This window comes from Melanerpes formicivorus, unplaced genomic scaffold (genome assembly GCF_026170545.1).
Source record: "Melanerpes formicivorus ecotype bairdi unplaced genomic scaffold, bMelFor1.0.p_v2 SCAF_33, whole genome shotgun sequence".
Lineage (NCBI taxonomy): Eukaryota > Metazoa > Chordata > Aves > Piciformes > Picidae > Melanerpes > Melanerpes formicivorus.
In genome coordinates this window covers 6,724,671-6,744,804 of record NW_027142385.1, presented here as the reverse complement: position 1 = coordinate 6,744,804, position 20,134 = coordinate 6,724,671, and the positions used below count along the sequence as shown (strand labels likewise).

Genomic DNA, 20,134 nt, shown 5'->3' with positions numbered 1-20,134 from the left:
AGGCAGAGCATTTTCTCCATGATAAGCAATAATGATTCTCTGTCAGTCCAGGTCATTGAAGTGACCTGTCAGCCTGATGGGTAACAAGTGTGTGCTGAAGGTGTTGGGAGTCTTTCTCTGTGCTGGAGCAGAAAAGCTGTGAAGGTTTGAGATGGCCTTGGAGAGAGGGGCAGTAAGATGTGTGTGAAATTCCAGCCATGCTCAGAACTCTCTTCCCACTCTCTCTCTCCCTTAAGGAGGTGACAACGTGACTGCTAAGGTTTTTGAGAGCCTTCCTGAGCCACTGGAAGTGACAACTCCATGTTTGCACGTGGATAAAGTTACAGCATGCAGAAAACCAGCGGCTGTCACCCTTGGTGGGGGTTCACAGAGCCTTTTGTAGGTGTTGGATTTAGGGACTGTGTGGTCAGAGATAACACCGGGGTCTCTGGAACCCTGAGAGATGAAGGAGGAAGAGTGTGACCTGTTTGTAAAGCAGAAGCTACAGCAGGTTAGGAAAACTTCAGAGAGGTTTTCACTTCTTCAGAGGATGTTTAGTTTCAAATTGGAAAGCTGTGGTTTGCTGTCAGCTTACCCTGTGTTGTGTTCCACCCTTTTGTGTTGCTCATGGGGATTAAAGAGTTAATTCTAAGCATAGCTGAGAATCTGGAGAGTCCATGGTAATGTCTGAGATTTGACAGCACTTCCTTGGGGTGGGCTGCTGGGAGTCTTGAGTTGGATTTCTCTCTCTTCATGAAGTCCTCACTGACTGTCACCAGTGGGCCTGTTGCTAAATAGTTTCACTTTCCTCTTGCAATGAGATCTGGGAGATGTTCGGCTGGTTGGAGGGAAATGATAGAGTCAATAAGGTTGGAAAAGACCTCAAAGATCATCAAGTCCAAAATCATCAAGCTTGGGTGACTTCTGCTTTCTCAAGATTTCCTTCTAGCTCTCCTGCACATGTCAGCAGCACTGGCACTAGCCTTACAGCTGCTGAGACCTCCAGCCTGGTTCCTCACTGCTCTGTCAGGTAGAGCTGTCCTGTATCCCCATGTTCTGCAGGTGACTTGCAAGCACTGAGTGAAAGCCCACGTGGGAGATGTGTTCCTGTATCTGAAGGGTGCTTTTGCATTGCCAGCCTGTTAACATTCTTGGTTTCACACATCCCCCACTGCTCTAGAGGCTTGGGGTCTGCTCGCTGGAGTTCCGCTTTGTTGTCTCAAGGTGGAGCAGCGCTGCCCATCGACGCTGCTCCCTCAGCAGCAGCGGAGCAGCGCTGCCCATCGACGCTGCTCCCTCAGCAGCAGTGGAGCAGCGCTGCCCATCGACGCTGCTCCCTCAGCAGCAGCGGAGCAGCGCTGCCCATCGACGCTGCTCACTCTCCAGCATGTTGGAAGAAGATAAGGATGAAGCATGTTGGAATGACCTGGAGAACTTCCGTGTGAAGCTGATCTCTGTGATCGACCCCTGCCGCCTGACGCCCTACCTGCGCCAGTGCAAGGTCCTCAGCCACGACGACGAGGAGCAGGTTCTCAACGACCCCAGCCTGGTCGTGCGCAAACGGAAGGCAGGTGGGTGAGGAGCACCTGCTGGCCCCTTAGGTGCTCCCATGCTTTGTCACCTCCTAGGAGAGCAGACTGGAAGAGTGCTAACGGACTGGGCCTGAAGGAATGCGTTGCTCCTAGACTACCACAGCAGTACACAAATGGTGGAGGCACTGCTGTGCAGCCTCTGTCCCCTCCACTTTCTCCAGCACTGTGGGGAGAGGAGGAATGCAAATCATAGTATCATAGTAGTATCATAGTAGTATCATAGTATCAGTCAGGGTTGGAAGGGACCACAAGGATCATCTAGTTCCAACCCCCCTGCCATATCACAGTACATTAGAGGTTGGAAAGGACCTCAAGAGATCACCCAGTCCAACCCCCTGCCAAAGCAGGATCACTTAGGGTGGTCTGCACAGGAATGCATGCAGGTGGGTTTTGAAAGTCTCCAGAGAATAGAAATAGAATAGAATAAGAATGGAATAGGTTGGAAAAGACCTTCAAGATCATCGAGTCCAACTTATCACCCAACACCACCTAATTGGAGGCTCCACAACCTCTCTGGGCAGCCTGTTTCAGTGCTCTGTCACTCTCACTGTAAAGAAGTTTCTTCTCACATTGAGGTAAAATCTTCTATGTTCAAGCTGTCACTGCATCCTTGGGCAGAGAGGGTGTGCAGCCTTTTGCTGCCCTGCACCTCTTGATTAGCATAAGGGAGGGAGTTGCTTGGGTTTCCCCCACGAGGCCTTTCTTGTGTAATACTTTTGCAGAGGGAGATTTCCAAGATGAATTCACATTTATTGTCCCTTGTTCCTATCTTCTGGGGTTTGAGGGGATGCTGGCAGCACATGAAGTAAACTCTTTGTGACTGTTCTTTACAGCGCTGGGCTTCTTCCAGACAGGGAGAATGAAGACTGCCTTGTGCTATTAGTACATCTTTTGGGTTGGATTAACTCTTACAGATAAATTACTGAGGGTCATTGAGAGAAGGGGAAAAAAAAAAGAATAAATATTATTTCCCCTGTTTTCCAGACTGGGAAACTGCATCACAGAAAAGCAGCACACCCCACCCCCCCTCCAGCCTTGATTTGGTACAGAGTATTTCTAGCCAAAGTAGGAAACTGAGCTCAAAGTCTTTTTAGTCCAGGTTCTCTTGGGCTTGTCCCTGCTACCTCTGTATTTTTGTGCAGAGTTCTTACACCAGTGCTCCCTTTTCCCCTATTTTTTGCCTTTGGTATATGGAAGAGGAGCCTTGAGCTGCAGAAACTGCCATGGTGCTTTGTTTTAACTCCCCTTTTGTGTGATTATCAGCAGGGTAACAGAAAGTGCTCTTCTGAGGTCTGCTTTATGAATGGGAGCTAGGTACAAGGGTTAACTTTTAACTGTTCACGACTAAAATGCTTCTGTGTAGTAACAGCTGGTTAGGATTAGCTGAGGGGATTTGATCCCAGGGCCTTGAATCTGTGTGTGGGAAAAGGGGAGCAATTTTTTGTTATGTTAGAAACAGGTAAAGCAATAACCTCAGAGAATATTCACCCTGTTGCTGTTGTTTCAGGTGTTCTTCTGGACATTCTTCAGAGAACAGGACACAAGGGTTTTGAGGCATTTCTGGAAAGTCTTGAGCTTTATTATCCACAACTGTACAAGAAAATAACTGGCAAGGAGCCCAGCAGGGTTTTCTCTACGATTATAGGTAATGCTTCTGCTCTTTGGTGTTGCTGTGCAAATGGGATTCACCTCCCCTTTTGCCTCTCCCCACCTCTGGTGAGCAGAGTCGGGAGGTTCCCTGGCTTAGTCTGTGTGGTTTGAAGGGTTCTGGACAGAGTGGCCCTGCTGGTATCACAGGCTGGAGCTGGAAGGAGTGAAAAAGGGAGCAGAAGGATCAATTCTTCTGCCTGTTCTGTCAGGGAAACTGATACAGAAGGGCACAGAGCAGGGGGGAAGCTGCAGGAATAATTTGATCACACCCCTTCAGGGTTTGCACGCTTGTGCTTGTGATGGTCCTGAGCTGCAGTGATACGTGGGTGGGAGCCCCTCCTGTAGGTGCTGCTGGGGAGCAGAGAGGACAGCAGGGACTGACACCTGCCCACCAAACAGACACTGCTGGGGAATCTGGCCTGAGCCAGCTCCTGATGAACGAGATCATGAAGCTGCAGAGCACGGTGCAGGAGGAGCGGCGGAAGGTGCAGGAGCTCACCGTGTGGCTGCACAGCAAAGAGGACACCATCAGAGAGATGTGGGTGAGGGACAGCCTGCTCCACAAGCACCAGGAGCGGGCACAGAAGATGAAGGAGGAGAGGGACAGCCTGAGCAAGGAGCTGCGGAAGTGCAAGGACGAGAACTACAGCCTGGCCATGAACTACGCCAGGCAGAGCGAGGAGAAGAGCGCTGCCCTCATGAAGAACCGCGACCTGGTGCTGGAGGTCAGGCAACCTGTTCCAAAGCTTCCCTCTTCCTGTCTGATCCCTGGAAGGCTGTGCACCAGACTTGTCTTTGCTCAGCATGGTCTGCACCAGTCCAGCATTAGGTTCTGTCCATCTTCTCTAGCAGGTGGCATGTCCTGGTGGTGTCTAGCTCAGCAGGCCCATGTATTGCAAGCTATGCTGTGGAGAATTAAGTCTTCCTCTCCTTCAAGACCGGGCTCCCTCCCAATGGCAGCATGTATCCATTTAGCACACAGGCAGGACTCTGGTCACCACAGCATCCTGGGGAAGACAAAGCTGGGGAGAAACTTGTCTCATGTTTTGTGTGGGGAAGGGAGTAAGAACTGCTTTTGCTGGCCAGAGCTTTCTCTCTGTTCCTCATGAGCTCTGGACCTTCCTGCAGATCGATCGCCTGAAGCACAGCCTCATGAAGGCCGAGGATGACTGCCGGCTGGAGCGGAAGCACAGCATGAAACTGAAACATGCCATGGAGCAGCGCCCGAGCCATGAGGTGGTATGGGAGATCCAGCAGGAGAAGGAGCTGCTCTTGGCCAAGAATCAGGAGCTGGAGAACACTCTCCAGGTTGGTGAGAGTGGCTGGAAGTGGACTCCTGAGAAGCGATTATCTGTAGCGGCCAGGGCAGTGATGAGGCTGCACTGAAGACCGTGTGGGTTGTTCTGGCTTTCTCCTCTCATGTCCAATAGAGCTTGTAGGTCTGTGAGAAGAGACTTCATATGGAGTTAGATGGCTGCTGTATCTCACCTATAATTTTTTTTTATGTCCAGCAGGTTGCCAGGGAACAGAGTTTGGAGAAGAGCCTCTCCAGGGAGACTCTGGAGAACGACTGCAGCCAGATGCTGGAAGAGCGCCGGGAGCTGCTGAAGACCATTTACAGCCTTCGCAAGCAGCTGCAGCGAGCTGAGGTGTTCCAGGACAAAGTAAGATCAGCAGAGGGAAAAACTGCAGTGTCTTGCCAGTGGAGCAGAGGAGCTGCTCAGCAGCAATCCTTGCTGCTCCTACTCTAGTGTGTCTGTGTTAGTTTGTTGAAATAAGGCTCCCTAATGTCCTAGCATGCTCTGCCCGTGGCGTTAATTGTTACCTGGTAAAGGCTGTGTTAATTAACAGTCCCTGCTTCAGCCTGGAGGGTAGAGGGAGCTTTTATCATGACTGACATAAATCCATCATGTTAGCAGTGCTCTTAGTGATGTTGACCAACCTTCTGGTTGGCTTTGCCCCGACTGGACAGTCTGGCCAAACTTTGACACTGCATGGAGGTCTGGCCATAGCAATCTGTGTTGTGAGTGGTGAGAGTCTAGGTCAGACTCTGCCCCCAAGCAGAGTGCTTTTCGACCTTGTCTCAACAGTATGCAGAGGAAAAAGAGATGCTTGAACTACAGTGCACATCTCTGAGGAAGGACTCCCAGATGTACAAAAGGCGAATTGAAGCTGTCCTGCAGCAGATGGAGGAAGTGGCTTCAGAGAGAGACCAGGTGATCAAACACTGCTCTTGGAGCTGCTGCTGATCCCTGCTCTGCTGTCTGATGGGGGCAGGTACTGTTACCCTGACTGTGCTGGTGTGTGACGTGCCACCACGCTGTCCCTCCCGCCAGGCACTCCTGACTCGAGAGCAGTTCTACACGCAGTACTCCAAGAGCCTGGTGGAGAGGGACGCTCACCGCAAGCAGATCCGGGAGCTGGGGGAGCGCTGTGACGAACTGCAGCTGCAGCTCTTCCAGAAGGAGAGCCAGTTACTGGCTACTGAAGCCAAACTGAAAAGGTTGCAGCTGGAGCTACCCACACCGGTGTGTCTGTGGGGCTGTCCTCTGTGTGTGGGTTGGGAAGCTGGCCAGAGCTGGGGCCAGTTCTGAGGGCTTTGCCCCAGAGCAGTGTGAAGTCAGCAGGCAGCCGTGTGGGTGACCATTTCCTTGCAAATGCTGAGTTTAGAATAATGAAGTGATGGTTCCTGTTACATCACCCTGGTTCCAGGCACAGATGATGCAAGTTGAGGCCTTTTGTGTTTGAAGCATGTGCAGAGGTGATGAGGGGGTCCTCAAGCCCCAAAGAGTGAGCTCTCTTTAGAGACCAAGTGTGAGCCATTTGGATGAAATGGGAGCAAAGGTTAAGAGTGCTGAAGTTTCTGGAATGAAACTCCATACATTGGGCCTTTTAATTAGGGGGGTATGTGGTGTACTTTCTCCAAGCCATCAGACAGGAGTGTAGGAGGGAGGAAGGCCACACTTCTCTGGTTTCTGGAGCTTTCAGACTGCTGTCTATTCCCTTAGTACCACTTCTTGCTTATAAGGAATGATTGCTTTAGAATCATAGAATGCACTGAGTTGGAAGGGACTTCTAGAGGTCACCTAGCCCAACCCCTCCTGCAGTGAGCAGAGACATCCTCAGTAGATCAGGTTGCTCAGAGCCCCATCAAGCCTGACCTTGAGTATCTCCAGGGATGGGGCCTCCACCACCTCCTTGGGCAACCTGTTCCAGTTCCAACAATTTATGCTGGTTTTATTTCAGACCTCTGACCTGGATGATGCCTCCTCCAGAGATTCCCAGGAGGTGAGTACAGTGCCCTGTTTACCTTTCACTATGTTGCTGGGATGGTTTCACATTCCTCACAGTTTCCCAGGTAACAGCAGTTTCCAGTCCATGGCTCAGGCTCAGTTTCTGTGACACCAAAAAGTACACAGGCCAGTGACTGATTCTCCCTGTGTCCTGAGATTTCAAGGGTAGGACACAGTTATGGCCTCAATCAACAAGACTTGTTGAGTTTAAGCACATCAGGGGACTTGGTTTATTTTGAGTTGCTTCTAATTGTCTGCTTTGTGGGAGAGCAGACTAAAATAAGTCTCACCCCAGGGACATCTGTAGTAAAAATGGTTTTCATTTAGTTCATAACTTCAGTGTGGAAGTGAGTGTCACAGTGTCTGGAGGCTAAAAGTATAGTTGAGGCCAAAGGAACAGGATCTGTCCATGGAGGATGAGTAGCTCTGTAACTTCTGGCTCAGTCTCTTGGTCACAGCAAGCTGCACTAGGGAAAGGTCAGGTCTATGCATGTCCTTTCTTACATTCTTCCATCCTGTTTCTGCTCACTCTGAGACACAATAAGGGACAGCTCTCACATTTGTGCTCTGTTTCTATCCCATAGCTTACCCTTCATGGTCACCTAGATGAAGATACAGAACCAGCTAAAAGTAAGGCTTTGCTTGGGAAAAGGTAGAGTAACATTTGTGAGAGGATGATTCAGTGCCTCAAAAGAGCAGGCAAAGACATTCCTGGGGTTTATTTCTAGTGAAGAACAGGTAGTCCAAGTGGGGACTTGGTTTGGGAGTGATGCTTCTCAGCGGGGTGTGCTTGGCACTCTGAGTAAGACCTCCTTGAGTTGACTCCAAGTAGGTACCCATAAATCAAGGCATTCTGCTGTACCAGCAGCTCTCTCACCTATAAAAGAAGAACATGTCCCCAGCTGCTGGGAGCAGTGAATGCCTGGAAAGCTTTTCTGAGATAAAAAGCTCCACAGGCTTTTCACTATCATAATCTCTCAAAGGGTCTTTCATGTAGCTGAATGACCTGGGGGGAGTGGTATCATTAGACCATCTCTGGGACCCTGAGGCTTTTTCTTGAGGTAATCTGTCTGCTGAACTTGTCCAGGAAAAAGCACCTGCTGCCTTTGAGAGAGAGCTCCTGGGTGCCTTTTTTCTCCTCACTCCTCTTGCATTTGTGTCAGAGCCTAGAACAGAACAAACATCCTTCCATTTCAGCTCGACCATGTGGCTTTCTCCAGGGATCTGTCCCTCCCCTCTTCTCTTTTCTGTTGCAGGCTGTGCTCACAAAAGCAGAACCGTGTAGTTAATGCTGTCACTGCTTCTGTTTCTGTGGCATCCCCAGTGGAAATGATTCAGCAGTGTGGGGAAAAAGCAGTGAACAGGCTCCTCTGAGAACTTGACATTCTCTTTCAGAGCCTGTTGAGAAATGCAGGAGACTGGCACAGCAGCAGCAGTTTTCTGCTCTGATCTCCTGGAAGATCCAAATGATCTTTTAATTTAAGATGGGAGCTTTTTCACCAAAGCTGAACAGTACTGCTCCCCAAAGCCCTTTTCTGTTCTACTTCACTCAATCCAAAACATGCCTCACAATACCTCCTCACTATACAAGGAGTTTCACTAAAATGCAGGATGAGCTGATATGGACAACTTAGTTTTTTTTGGGGGGGAAGGAACAAATTATGGTTAAAATGATGATCCACTTGATTGCTCATGATAACCTCTAGCATGGCTCTTTTAAATGATGCTAAGCAGAGCTGCTGCTTTGCAAAGGTTCATTTTGTTCCTGCACAAGCAGAAATTGGAAAGCTTCTTTCTGAGCCTGATGGGAAACCTCATCATCTTGAGCAAGATCTAGGGTTTGAGTGAAATGAGAAGTGACTCAGTCCTGTGAATGAATCCTGAAGGTTTGGGGGACTTGGTTTCAGTTCTGCTGTTGACTCTCGTGTAGTGCTGGGTAGCTGTTCCATTACAACTGTTGCTGTTTGAGGGATTGGCAAAGAGGGGGAGGAAGTTACTTTGCACTGGCAGCTGTGACTAAAGCTGTGATTTTTTTTTCCTTCTCTCAGAAGATTATCCTGAAGGACAAACCCAGCAATTTAGCACGGGAGAGAGCGGTTTGCCTCCAAAGTCACCCACTGTAAGACCATCTTGTAGGCTCTTCTTTACTATGGCTGGGGCTTGTGATCTCTATGTTCTTGTTAGTGATGGTTTGAGAAGCCTGTAAACAGCTGCAGAGCTTTGAAAACCTGAACACTTTGTGCCAAATTCACCCTCCCAAAAGGGTGAGCTCTGAACAGCAGAAACACTTTACCATGGCAAGTTCTCCATCTGTGCTTAGAAACATCAGCTGATTACTTTCTGGTCTTGATCTCTGGGTATGGAATTTACAGTTTAATATTTGTGTGGATTCTCTTCGTTTTTTTTTCCCCCTCCACTTGAAGGAGTGTGGCTTAGCCAATGAGGATCTGGCAGAAAAGGAGAGGAGGAGGATGAAGGACTGCTTTGAGCGCTATCGAAGGTCTGGACTTCAGTAAGCTGGACTAACTTGTGACTAACATATGACTTGACTGAGTAACTTCTTCTGTGTCTCCTTTCCTGTCCATCCCCTGTCCCCAAGCTTGATTCATGGAGGGCATAAATTCATTCTAGACCTTATCTTCAGAGGTTCATGCTTCCTGCTGAACTGGTGGAGCCTCCTGGTTTAGTACCAGAGGGAGGCAAGATCGCAATGATCCCATTAGCTCTGGACTGAAGTATTTCTAATTCAATGAATGGGATAGATGTCCTCTCATGGAGCAAAATCTGTGTGACACTCATTGTCCATCTGACATACTGCTGACATTCAAGTCCATGCTCCCATGACTTGAGTGGCAGTAGATTTCTCCCCTCTGCCCTCTTCAGATGCTAGTTTTGAAGGTCTGTTCTCCAAGTGCCTGGTGAAGTCACTGCCTCTATGGAGCCTGAGACCTGACAACTTGTCAGCCAGGGGCCTTAGTTCTAGCAGTAGACAGAAGTGCTCTTAACGACACTCTGAACTATGCTTGTGATAGTTGCCAATACTATTTCTTTTATTAAAGAAAGGACTTTGGGTAGGATTTTTCAGCTTCTTTAACTGAGTATCAGCCACACACCACACTTCAAGAAAGGTAAGAATGCCCTTATCAGTGTAGACCTGTTTTTAACCCGTGCTTGCTTCATGTTGGGTGTGTGATGTTCACTTCAACACCAAGTGGATTGACACATACTGAACCTCCCCACTGAATTCCCCAGATTCAGCATTCAGATACCAGCTGCTTGCAGAAAACCTCCAAAACTTCAACCTCTCATCTTCTTTTCAGAAAGAGAGCAATGAGAATGGTACCAAAGGACCGGCACCACGAGGCGGACTGGGAGAACACCACTGGCAGCGACAACACCGACACTGAAGGCTCCTGAGAGCAGGAGTGAGCTGTGAGGCCTACACCAGCCTGCTCTAGGGGCTGCCATGCCCTCTGCATTGCTCTTTCAATGGATTATTCTAAGATTAAGATTTTAAAACCCCTAACCAAACATGTATGGCAAGTTGATGTTTCCAATGGGATGCTGGTGTTTTGAGACCTGCCATCCCTTCATCCCTGTCTCTCTTGGCAATGTGGAGATGTGAGAGGTGTGGAGTAATATAGGATTAAATATTTAAAACCAAAAAACCTAGGATTAAATATTAAACAGAAAGAAATTAGTTGTGGGTGGGATTCCCAGGCATGGGGCTGATGCTCTCACAGGGACTGTCAGCCCTGGCACAAGGGTCACAGAAGCAAAACACTGGGAGGTGGCCAAGGAAACGAAAAAGCAGCAGGTGAGTGCAGTTAGAGCTGCTGATCTGCCCCTCTCCTGGCTTTGCAGACTCAGGTGGGGTTGAGGCACATCTCAGGTGGCATCAATTGCCTCTTCTGCTCAGCTGCTCCCCCACAGGATCCACCTCCACCACCTCTGGAACCAGCTGCAGCCATGCCACACCTGGGCCAGGCTAAGAGACACCACCAAAGCCTCCAGCTACAGCTACACCACCCTGGACCCAGGCACACAGACAAAGAAGTTGTCTCCTTTCTCAGCAGAGAACACCACCAGGCTCCTGACATCCCTTCACCCGTGTCTCTATTGGAAATGTGGAGATGTGAGAGGTGTGGAGTCATACAGGATTAAATATTAAAACCCAAAACAACCCTAGGGTTAAATATTAAACAGGAAGAAATCAGTCGTGGGCCCAAAGCCCTGAGGCGTCACGCTTGCTTCATGCCTGATGAGGCCCAGGGTGAGCTACTTTTTAATGAAAGTCAGCTTCCTGCTACGTCGCCGGGGCAGCAGCTACCGCTGCCACCGACCGCAAGGTCGAGTTCCCGGTGGTACGGGGAAGGCGCCGGCGATTGCCCTCAGTTGACATGGCCGCCGCCGCTTGTCCTCACGTATGGCTATCGCCATCGCCAGCTGTGTTTGCCCACACTCAACATGGCCGCCGCAGCCTCAACTGCTGCCGCTCGGTGCGCCTGCGCCAGCGCCATGCAGCGTGCGGCGCGAGCGCTGGCCTGGGCTCTGCTCCGCACCGCGCAGCCATGGCGGCCGCGCCGCTCCTCGCCCTTCCCGCAGCTTCGCCGCCCGGCCTGCAGCGCCGCCGCCGCGGGGCAGGTGAAAGCCACGCACTATGGCCTGGTGTACACCTGCAAGGTGGGCTGGGGCGGGCAGGGAGGGCGAGGCCGGGGCGGTGGGTGAGGGCCGGGGCGGCGCTGCGGGCTGTGGTAGAGCAGGCCCCGGGCCCGGGGAGGTCTGCGCCGGATCCGCGCTGTGGAGCACTTTTGAAGCCACAAGGAATTATAACGCGATCGTCCGCCTGTGATAGAGGTGAGGGAGGGGCAAAGAAACATTTTAATCGGGTAGTTTTGGGGCTGTTATTTTTTCCTCTTCAGAAGCTTCAGTTCCTGTAGTCGTCAACCCCGCTTTGTTTGCCTTGCAGGTCTGCCAGACCCGGTCAGCCAAAACGATCTCCAAGCTGGCCTATCATAACGGGGTGGTGATAGTGAAGTGTCCCGGCTGCGGGAATCACCACGTCATAGCCGATAACCTGGGCTGGTTCTCGGACCTGGAGGGCAAGAGGTGAGTGTGCCAGCAGCACTGGTGCTCAGGAAGGGAGTTTGGCTCCTCCTGAGCTGGTAGCTTATTTCTGTGATGCTTTTAACATGCAGTTCGGATAATACTGAAGCTTTTGCTGTGTACAGTTCAGTAAAGCACACAAAAAGGGCTTTACAGTCTCCTCTAATCTGATCACCATTGTCTGCTGTCTGAATAAACGGAGTGAAGCTGTGATCAGACATCCCTGTTGGTGCCAGCAGGTGAATTACTGCCCCTGGGGGTTCTTCTGTCCCTCAGGTTTTACCAGATCACCACTAGGCTCTCCTGACTCAGCACTTCAAACTCCTACACCCATCTGCTGCTGAACACCAGTGATTTTTAGCTCCCTGACATACCTTGAAAAACCTCTTAGCCATAATTGCTAAATTACTGATCCTAATGGATGAAAATAGTCCCAGAAGGTTGGGGTGGTTTTATCAGCTTCCTAAGGTGCTGGTGATGCTCAGTTGTGATTCACTGTGCAGAGCTAATCCTGGGAGCAAAGCATGAGGGTGAGCCTGTGCTTGACTGCCCCCCAGCCTTTGCTCTGGTGTCACTGTTGGTTTCTGCCTCGCTGTTAAGGAATATTGAGGAGATCCTGGCTGCCAAAGGGGAGAAGGTGAGACGTGTGGTTGGTGAGGAAGCTGTGGAACTGCTTCTGGAAAGCTCAGCAGACACCAGGTCTCAAGGTCAGTCCTCAGAGGGAGAAAGTGGGGAGCTGCCCCCAGAGCCTGGCAGCAAGGGACAGACCTGAGGAGTGGGACTGGTGTCCTTCTGCTGATGGCAGCAGAGACTTCTGACCTTTATTCCATGGTTTCAACAGTTTGTGTTTAAAATAAACTGGGGTGTTGGTCTTTTCTCTGTGGTGTGTCTTTGTCTTGCTGATGTTTTTGGAGATGGAATGTGGATATTTTCTCTTCTGGTACTTGTTTTGCTGACTTTGAGTTGAGCCTCGGTGTCAGGAGCCTGGTGGTGTTCTCTGCTGAGGAAGGAGACAGTAATTCTTTGTGTGTGTGCCTGGGTCCAGGGAGCTGGAGCTGTAGGCTTTAGTGATGTCTCTCGGCCTGGCCTAGGTGTGGCAGGTTCCAGAAGTGGTGGAGGTGGATCCTGTGGGGGAGCAGCTGAGCAGAAGAGGTAATTGATGCCACCTGAGATGTGCCTCAACCCCACCTGAGTCTGCAAAGCCAGGAGAGGGGCAGGTCATCAGCTCTAACTGCACTTACCTGCAGCTTTTTTTGTTTCCTTGGCCACCTCCCAGAGTTTTGCTTCTGTGCCCCTTGTGCCAGGGCTGACAGTCCCTGTGAGAGCATCAGCCCCATGCCTGGGAATCAAACCCAGGGTGATGAGTGTGTGAGCTGCTCCCGGTGCTGGGGTTATGCAACTCCTTGTTGGTGAGGGGGAGGATGGGTGTGAAGGCAGAGCTAATGTTTGTGAAGCATGTTGGAGAGAAGTGGGGCACCTAGAAAGTTGTCTTTGAGCTTCTTGACAGATATTGAGGTGCTTATTAATGCTGCTGCTGCTTCTGCACGTTAAGATCAGTTAAATGGAACAACAATAATTTCATACATGAAATTATGCTGCAAGTAGCAGCTGGGTAGTGATGAATCAGGCAGTGAGGTGATGGAAGTGCACTTGGGTAGGGCTTATGTGCTGCCTGCAAGGAAGGTTAACTCCTCTTGAGATCTGTTAGCCTGAAGTACAGGGAAGAATCTGCTTTTTATGCTTTTAAACTTGCAATCAAAGAACAAGTCAGGCTGGAGGTTTCTAGTCCAACCCTGTTGCTCAGAGTCAGGATGCTCACAGCCTTCGGGTTGGAGGTTTTTAGCCCAGCTTCACTGTTCACAATCAGGATGCTCACAGCCTTCAGGTTGGAGGTTTTTAGCCCAGCTTCCTTGTTCATACTCAGGATGCTCACAGCCTTCAGGTTGGAGGTTTTTAGCCCAGCTTCACTGTTCACAATCAGGATGCTCACAGCCTTCAGGTTGGAGGTTTTTAGCCCAGCTTCCTTGTTCACGCTCAGGATGCTCACAGCCTCCAGGTTGGAGGTTTAGAGTCCATCCCCATTGTTCAGAGTCAGGATGCTCAGAGTCTTGTCTGGAGTATCTCAGGATGGAGATGCAGCATGTCTTTGGACTCCTGCTCTGGTGTTTCATAATCCCATGGTAAATAAACTCACCATCTAGCTGGACTTCCCTGTGTTCCAGCTTGCTCCATTACCTTCTTCCCAAACACTGTGCACTGCTGAGGAGAGCCTGCCTCTTTTATCTACATCCTCTCATGGGGGAACTGTAGAAAGCAGTGAAATCCCTCTTGGCCTTTGTGTCTCTGTGCTGCCCCAAGCCAGTTCCTTCAGCAGAGCCTCCAGTGAGAGCCTTGGATGTAGTGAGTGCTAATGAGCTTCCTTGAGCTGCTCTGTCACTGTGTAGGTGTTGCATTGTCAGCATGGGTCAGGGTGAAGGGAAGGAGCCCTGTTTTCCTGTTGCTACCATAAGTTCAGGGTGATGAAACAGGGTTGAAGGGCAGGAGCTTCATCCCTCAGCCAGCCTGTGTGCGCTCGGATCCTGGGGGCGCTCTTCATTAGGAGCAGGAATCTTGCCTCTTGCAACCCTGCTGCACACTCACCCTGATGTGAGCTGCTGGCACACATTAGCACCCTGCTGCAGAGTGCTTACTTTATTACCTTCCAGCCCAGACTCAGGATTCTGCTGGCAGTGTGCTGCTGCCTGCGAGGGGCAGGAGCAGAGCAGCTGCTGCAGGATCCGCACTCCCTTCCTGTACAGCCTGACTGTCCTGCTCTCTGCCTCACCCTTCCTACCCCTGGCTCTGGCCCAGCTACAGAAAGGTGATGCTTGGGTTTGCTGTGATTAAAAACCCTTCTGGTTGCAGATGTCCCTGCCCTGCTGCAGGGGAGTTTGACTAAGTGACCTTTAAAGGTCTCTTCCAACCCAAACCACTCAGCGAGGTGCTCGGGTTGGAGATGGCCCTGCTCGCTGCAGGGGGGTTGGGCTAGGTGACCTTTAAAGGTCCCTTCCAACCCAGAGCATTCCATGGTTCTGTGGGAAGCTGTAGCAGTGTGTGCCCATGTTGGCTGGCAGCAGATTGCAGTGTTTCCTCAGCCCACATCCTCTGGCACTCAGGAGCAGTGCAGCTGGCCTTGCAGCACCCACAGCTGAGGGTGGAGAGTGGCTTTTTGCTGCTGGAGGTTCAGGTCAGCACCAGGAACAGAACACAAAGGGACAGGGAGCAGGCAGATCTTCAGGGTGAGGCCCTGGTGTGGAGTACAGAGCTTGCTGCCCAACAGTGCCTGAGAAGGGTCTGCAGCAGGCAGGGGCTGTGGGGTGCAGCCCCCAGGGACTCCTGAGCACCAAGTAGCCCAGCAGACCTTGCTTTAGCCAAAGATGAGGGAGCAGGGAGAAGCAGCCTTGCTCCTGAGCTGCAGGTGTGAGAGAGGGGGGGAAAAAGGTGACCTAAGGGCCTGGTGCAGCAGAGCAGGGCAGAGAGACTGCTGGTGCAGCCAGCCAGGGTGAGGGTTGTGGCACAGAGGAGCATTCACAAGCTGGGCAGCAGACATAAATCCATGTGCATGCCCCTGGAAGCATTTGACTGTGGCTCTTAAGGAATGACTCCTGTTCTGAACCCTGTCCCACAGGAGCTTGTCTGCACCATGGCAAATACTTGGTCTCTGTTCTCTGCCTCTTGGAGCAAATCCTCCCTTTTCAGGGCAGCCAAATGCCAGCATGAATCAGGCTGCTGAGTGCCTCTGGGTCCCCTCTGTTAGCTGCTGTTCCTGCTGTTCTGCCCCATGCAGTGGCAGTTGTTTTGGGGGCTGGGAAGTGAGTGGTGATGTGGACTTGCTGAGGGAAGGCATTTCACAGCCCCCAAGGAGTGAGGCTGGGGGCAGAGGTTCATTTTTGGGGGCTATTTGATCAGCCCCTGGCTCCTTTTTCCTACTGGTGTGCATGAATGGGGGGGGAGGTGCTGCATGGGGCTGTACCTCCCCTGCCTGACACAGAAAGGGCTGGCCTAGCCCTGCCAAGCTTGGCTATGCTGTGGAGGCCTCAGGTGGACCAAGGAGCCACCTGGGAGCCTCACTGGAGTGGCAGCTGGAGGCTAGGTGATAGGTATGGCTCCTGCAGCATCAGTGGGGGCAGTGAGGAGGGGCACTGGGGGTGGGAAATCAATCACTGCTTGGCTGTGCTGCTTGCAGAGGGCCTGGGGGTGGGTTCTGGGCCTCTGGGTCCTGCTGCAGTGTAGGCAGAGAGGCACAGCAGGGGAAGGTGAGTTCTCTGCTCAAACCCCCTTGTGCTTGTGCCCTGGGCTGGGCTGTTCAGTGCAGGGTTGGCTCTGCCCCACTGCAAAGCCATGCAGGAGTTAACTCAGCCAGTGGTCTAGCAGGGTCCCAGAGGATTGCTGTGGAGAGCTGCCAGAAGCTGTCCAGCTCCAGACTGAGCCCCAGAGTTCCTGGGAGCTGTGGGCCAGCACAGCCCTCCCTGCAGGCTGAGCCTTTCCAGCCAGCTGAAGCTCAGTGATGCAGCAGCAGCAGGAGGCTCCAGGGAGGGCTGAGGCAAGTGCAGAGACTCAGCCCTGACCTGACTTGGCAGATGAGCAAGACAGGAGCCCCCCTGGGCCCTGACATCAGCCCTGGCTCCCAGGCCCTTCTCAGCAGGTGTGCAGCTGAGGGTGTGTGTGTGTGTTCAGTATCTGCTGTTTTGTTGGGTTTTTGGTGCTCTGTACCTTCAGACCTGCCCTGTGGGCAGCACCCTGAGCTGTAGCAGCTCCTACCTGGCAGTCCAGGAGCTGGACAGGCAGCTGGGCTGTGTTAGCTCTGTGTGGGCCTGGGCAGTCTGTGGATAGCCAGCAGGGGAGAGCTCTGCCCTGCCTGGCACTAAGCGCTGTGGGTGTGGGGGAGAGGGTTGGAGTTGGCCACTGGAGCACCACTGTCTCTGCAGGGTAGAGTGAAGCAGCACCCAGGGCAAGCTGTGAGCTGCTCTGGAGCTTCATTGCCTCCTGCTCTGGAGCTTCATTGCCTCCTGCTCTCAGGGGCTCTGAAAGAGCCAACATTTGCTGGAGAGCCTCCTCTCCCTTCCCCAGCTGCTCAGCTCTCCTCACTCACAGGGAGTTCTCTGCTTTCTCAGCCTCTCTCCTTTGCAGAGCTGGGAGCATGGCCCTGGCCCCAGGTCACCCTCAGAGTTCTGCTGTCCAGGCACTGAGGTGTGGGAATGCCTGATGGGAAGGGGCTGGTGGCTTTCATTAATCTTTGCTCAGGACTGGCAGGGGCCAGCACAGTCAGCCAGGCATGAGAGGAGCAGCTGGGCCTTGGCTCTGGCTCCTCTGCTGCTCTCTGAGCCACTCTCTAGCAAAGGCTAATGGCCTGCTCACACCTGCTGTGTTGGAATGAGCCCCCACTGCTGCTTGCTGCTGTGTGACTGCCTCCAGCCAGGGCCTTGTGCAGCCCTCACTGCCTTCTTCCTCTGGGAGGTGGCACCAGGGCCATGATGCAGCTTTTGGGCCAGGCACTGTGCAGGCTCTGAGCCAGAGCTGAGCCAGAGCCCCTGCCAGGGGAGGCAAAGCCCTGTTCCTGCAGGAGGGCTGAAGCTGGCCTTGGCTCTGCCCCTGCAGGGCTGTGTCTGCCCTGGTGCCCTGGGAACTGCTGGGCTGCTGCCCTGGGCAGGGAATGCTTTGTGTGTCCTCCATGGTGCCAGCCCAGTGCTGTGCCTTTAAGGTGGGCAGAGCTGGGGGGCTGCTGCCAAGAGACTGGGTGCTCCTCATGGAAAGGGAGGGGGAGGAGGGTGCCTACCCCCTTCTCTTAACCCTGGAGGATGTGCTGTCTGCCACAGGAGACCACCCCCCACCCCTGGCCCCATTCCCAAGGGCCAGTGTTGGCTCTCTGCTGGCAGAGCCCCCAGGCTGGCCAAGGACTGGTGGCAATGAACTGTGGCCACTGAAGCTTAGACACAAATATTTATTAAGCACAACCAGCCCCCCCCCCCCCACCCCTCCCTTCCCCTTGCTCTGTGTTCATCTCTAATATATTAATTCATTTGGCAGCTTATTGTTTAGAAAACAAAAGTACCTGTGGGTGGGAAATGCCCCCAGAGAGGAACATGAGCAAATGCACATGTGAGAAATAAATAAGCTGGGACCTTCAAGTATATGGCAAAGAATGAACACCCCTCCCAGCTCCCTGCTCCCCCTGCCCCTTCCCCCCCTGCCTGGGAGCTGCCCCAGCCTGCAGCTGGTCAGCTTCAGCTTCAGTGTTCTCCTCCTCTTCACAAACACCAGCTGGGGCAGTGTGGAGGTGGCTGAGCAGGTCCTGTCGCTTCTCCCGAGCTCTGAGGAGGTCCAGGGCAGAGGCTGAGCCTTGGCCAAGCAGTGCCAGTCCCTGCAGCAGTGTCAGAGGTGAGTGCTCCCTGGCAGCAGGTAGAATGTGGCTGCCCCTCCCCAGGGGCAGTGCAGGCAGGGTAAATGCCTGAGGAGCAGCAGCACTGGTCCAGAAATCTTACTGCTGGTTGGAAATGTTTCCATCAAATGCATTTCAAATAGAAAGTGCAGAGTTGTTCTCTAGAGGAACACAGTCTGCTTGGGCAGAACTCAGGCTGGAGTTTCTGAAAGCCAAGATCTGGGCCAGCAAAGAAGAGTTACTCCACCTCCCAAGGTCAGATTTCTGCTCTTCTCCTCCCTGGGCTTGCTTCTCCAGCTGTCCCAAAGGGGGAAGGGATGGAAGTGACTGGAGGGTGGAGCTGAGTTCCCAGGCTGGAGGGGAGCCCCTCCTGGGGCTCCACTTGTTTGAGACAGATCAGGAAGAACCCAAGCACCTGGCCAAGAGCAGCAGGGACCAGGAGGGGCTCAGCCCAGGTTTGGGAAGGGAAGGGCTGGTACCCTTGGCTGCTGTCAGACACAGGAGGGGATGTTTCTGCTTGCTGTGACAGGCTGTGCCCAAAACCCTTTGTGGGTCATTGCCAAGTGCAGGCTTCTGCCTTGGGCACACTCACCTGCACAAGGCTGCTGGCTCAGGGGCACCACAATCCTTGCTTTGCCCACAGCTGCTGAGCAGATGGGCAGAGACCTCCTCCCTCCTCTGCCAGGCTCAGGGCCCCCTCTCTTGGGCCTGCAGCTCAGGCTGTGCAGCTGGCAGTGGCCTTTCAGGCTTCAGGGGAGGCTGGGGCTGTGCTGTGCTGCACAGGAGGGCCTGGTACAGCTCTGGGGCTGGGGAAGCACAGGGGGTGTCACAGGGCTCCCTGCAGCCCTAAAATAAGCTTTAAGGTCTGTGGGACCATGACCAGAGCTGGGGGAGGTTTAAAAGCACAGCTGTAGCCTCGGAGGGGGGCTCACGGCCTCCTGGAGAAAGAGCAAAGCTGAGCAGGGCATTGGAGGCAAGGAGCCACTGTGGGTCACCTCAGGACACAGGAAAGACAGAAGGACTTGACCCTGGAAAAGGTGCTCTTCCCTTTCCCCAGCACAACAGAAGTGTTGTGGAGATACAAGCCAGCAGGGCTGGAGTTAAGTGTCCACGCTGGGCTCCTCCTGCCGCCAGCACCAGGCCCTGGCTAAGCAAAGGGCTGCCCAGCTCTGCCCTCCTGCTGTGCCCAGCAGCACCACAGCCCCAGGGCCTGAAAAAACTCTCCTTTAGAAACTGTCCCCAGCCTTGAGCCTCCTTCTGCCACTGCCTGCAGCAGCCAGCTGCAGCAGCAGGGAGCTGCAGCTCCTGGGCCGGGTGGGTGGCAGCGCAGGAGCTGGGGCTCGAAGCCACCCTGCCCTTGGGCTTGCTCTTGGCAAAACAACAAAAGGAAACCAAAACCACCCCCCCGAGCCCAGCCCCAGTTCTTAGCTGGAACCAGGCCCCTGCTGCTCCTCTGCTGCTTCCTCCTGGGCCGAGGCCAAGTCTACCCTCTGCTCGTCCATGCGCTTGGCCTGGACGCGCTGGATGAGGCTGAAGAAGTCTTCGTCCGGCATGGTCGGGCCGCGGGGGATGGAGTCCGGCGGGGCGCAGCGCTGGTCGTCTATCCTGGAGGACTGCAGGGGGGGAGAACAGGCTTCAGGGCTGGGAAGGAGCCACACAGTCCATGCTGAGGGCTGGGACCAGTGGCAGCTGCAGCACACGAGCACCCCCTGGGCTCCAGCGCAGGGGCAGAGCAGTGACCCAGCCCAGGGCTGCAGGCTCTGAGCAGGAAGGAGGTTCTGCAGCCACCCTCTTGCTTGTAGAATGGTGGCAAAGCACAGCCCTCAGGACAAGGTAAAAAGAAGGACCTGGGGGCAAAAGAAGGACCTCTGGGTTCCCAGGGCTGTGTGTGGGCAGCTCCTGGCCACAGCCCCTCCCAGCAGGGCAGGTGGGATGAGGGGCTGGCCCTCGCTACATGAAAGAGGTTGAGGTTCTGGAGTGGGTCCAGAGAAAGGCAACCAAGGTGGTGAAGGGGCCTGGAGAACAGGTCTGGGGAGGAGTGGTTGAGAGAGCTGGAGAAAGGGAGGCTGAAGGGAGACCTGGTTCCCTACAGCTCC

General features: G+C 53.1%; 3 protein-coding genes across 13 annotated transcripts in view; 2 read left to right on the top strand and 1 right to left on the bottom strand.

The window, feature by feature from the left end:
* The first annotated feature begins 1,324 nt into the window (after positions 1-1,324).
* CARD9 (caspase recruitment domain family member 9) lies at positions 1,325-10,750 on the top strand. 4 transcript variants are annotated; one of them, XM_068155604.1, is made up of 12 exons: positions 1,325-1,550; positions 3,079-3,216; positions 3,621-3,946; positions 4,350-4,529; positions 4,736-4,885; positions 5,312-5,437; positions 5,558-5,749; positions 6,468-6,509; positions 7,099-7,144; positions 8,563-8,633; positions 8,938-9,026; positions 9,835-10,750. In XM_068155604.1, the coding sequence occupies exons 1-12, from the start codon at positions 1,367-1,369 to the stop codon at positions 9,929-9,931; spliced, it is 1,641 nt and encodes a 546-aa protein (XP_068011705.1). In that variant the 5' UTR covers positions 1,325-1,366; the 3' UTR covers positions 9,932-10,750. The 4 variants fall into 4 exon arrangements, with proteins under 4 accessions (XP_068011705.1, XP_068011704.1, XP_068011706.1 ...); XM_068155603.1 differs by having other exon boundaries at positions 4,733-4,885; XM_068155605.1 differs by having other exon boundaries at positions 4,733-4,885; positions 8,938-9,014; positions 9,835-10,748.
* A 271-nt stretch (positions 10,751-11,021) lies between these two features.
* On the top strand, positions 11,022-12,496 carry DNLZ (DNL-type zinc finger). The gene is made up of 3 exons (XM_068155602.1): positions 11,022-11,197; positions 11,484-11,623; positions 12,221-12,496. Exons 1-3 carry the CDS (start codon positions 11,033-11,035, stop codon positions 12,390-12,392), a joined length of 477 nt encoding a protein of 158 aa, XP_068011703.1. The 5' UTR covers positions 11,022-11,032; the 3' UTR covers positions 12,393-12,496.
* A 5,138-nt stretch (positions 12,497-17,634) lies between these two features.
* Positions 17,635-20,134, bottom strand: part of GPSM1 (G protein signaling modulator 1) — an 86,746-nt gene continuing 84,246 nt past the window's right edge. For all 8 annotated transcript variants that reach the window (XM_068155875.1, XM_068155876.1, XM_068155877.1 and 5 more), the window contains one exon: positions 17,635-19,651. In XM_068155875.1, coding sequence (XP_068011976.1) covers positions 19,463-19,651 — 189 coding nt within the window. In that variant the 3' untranslated portion in view covers positions 17,635-19,462. The remainder of the gene's footprint in view (positions 19,652-20,134) is intronic.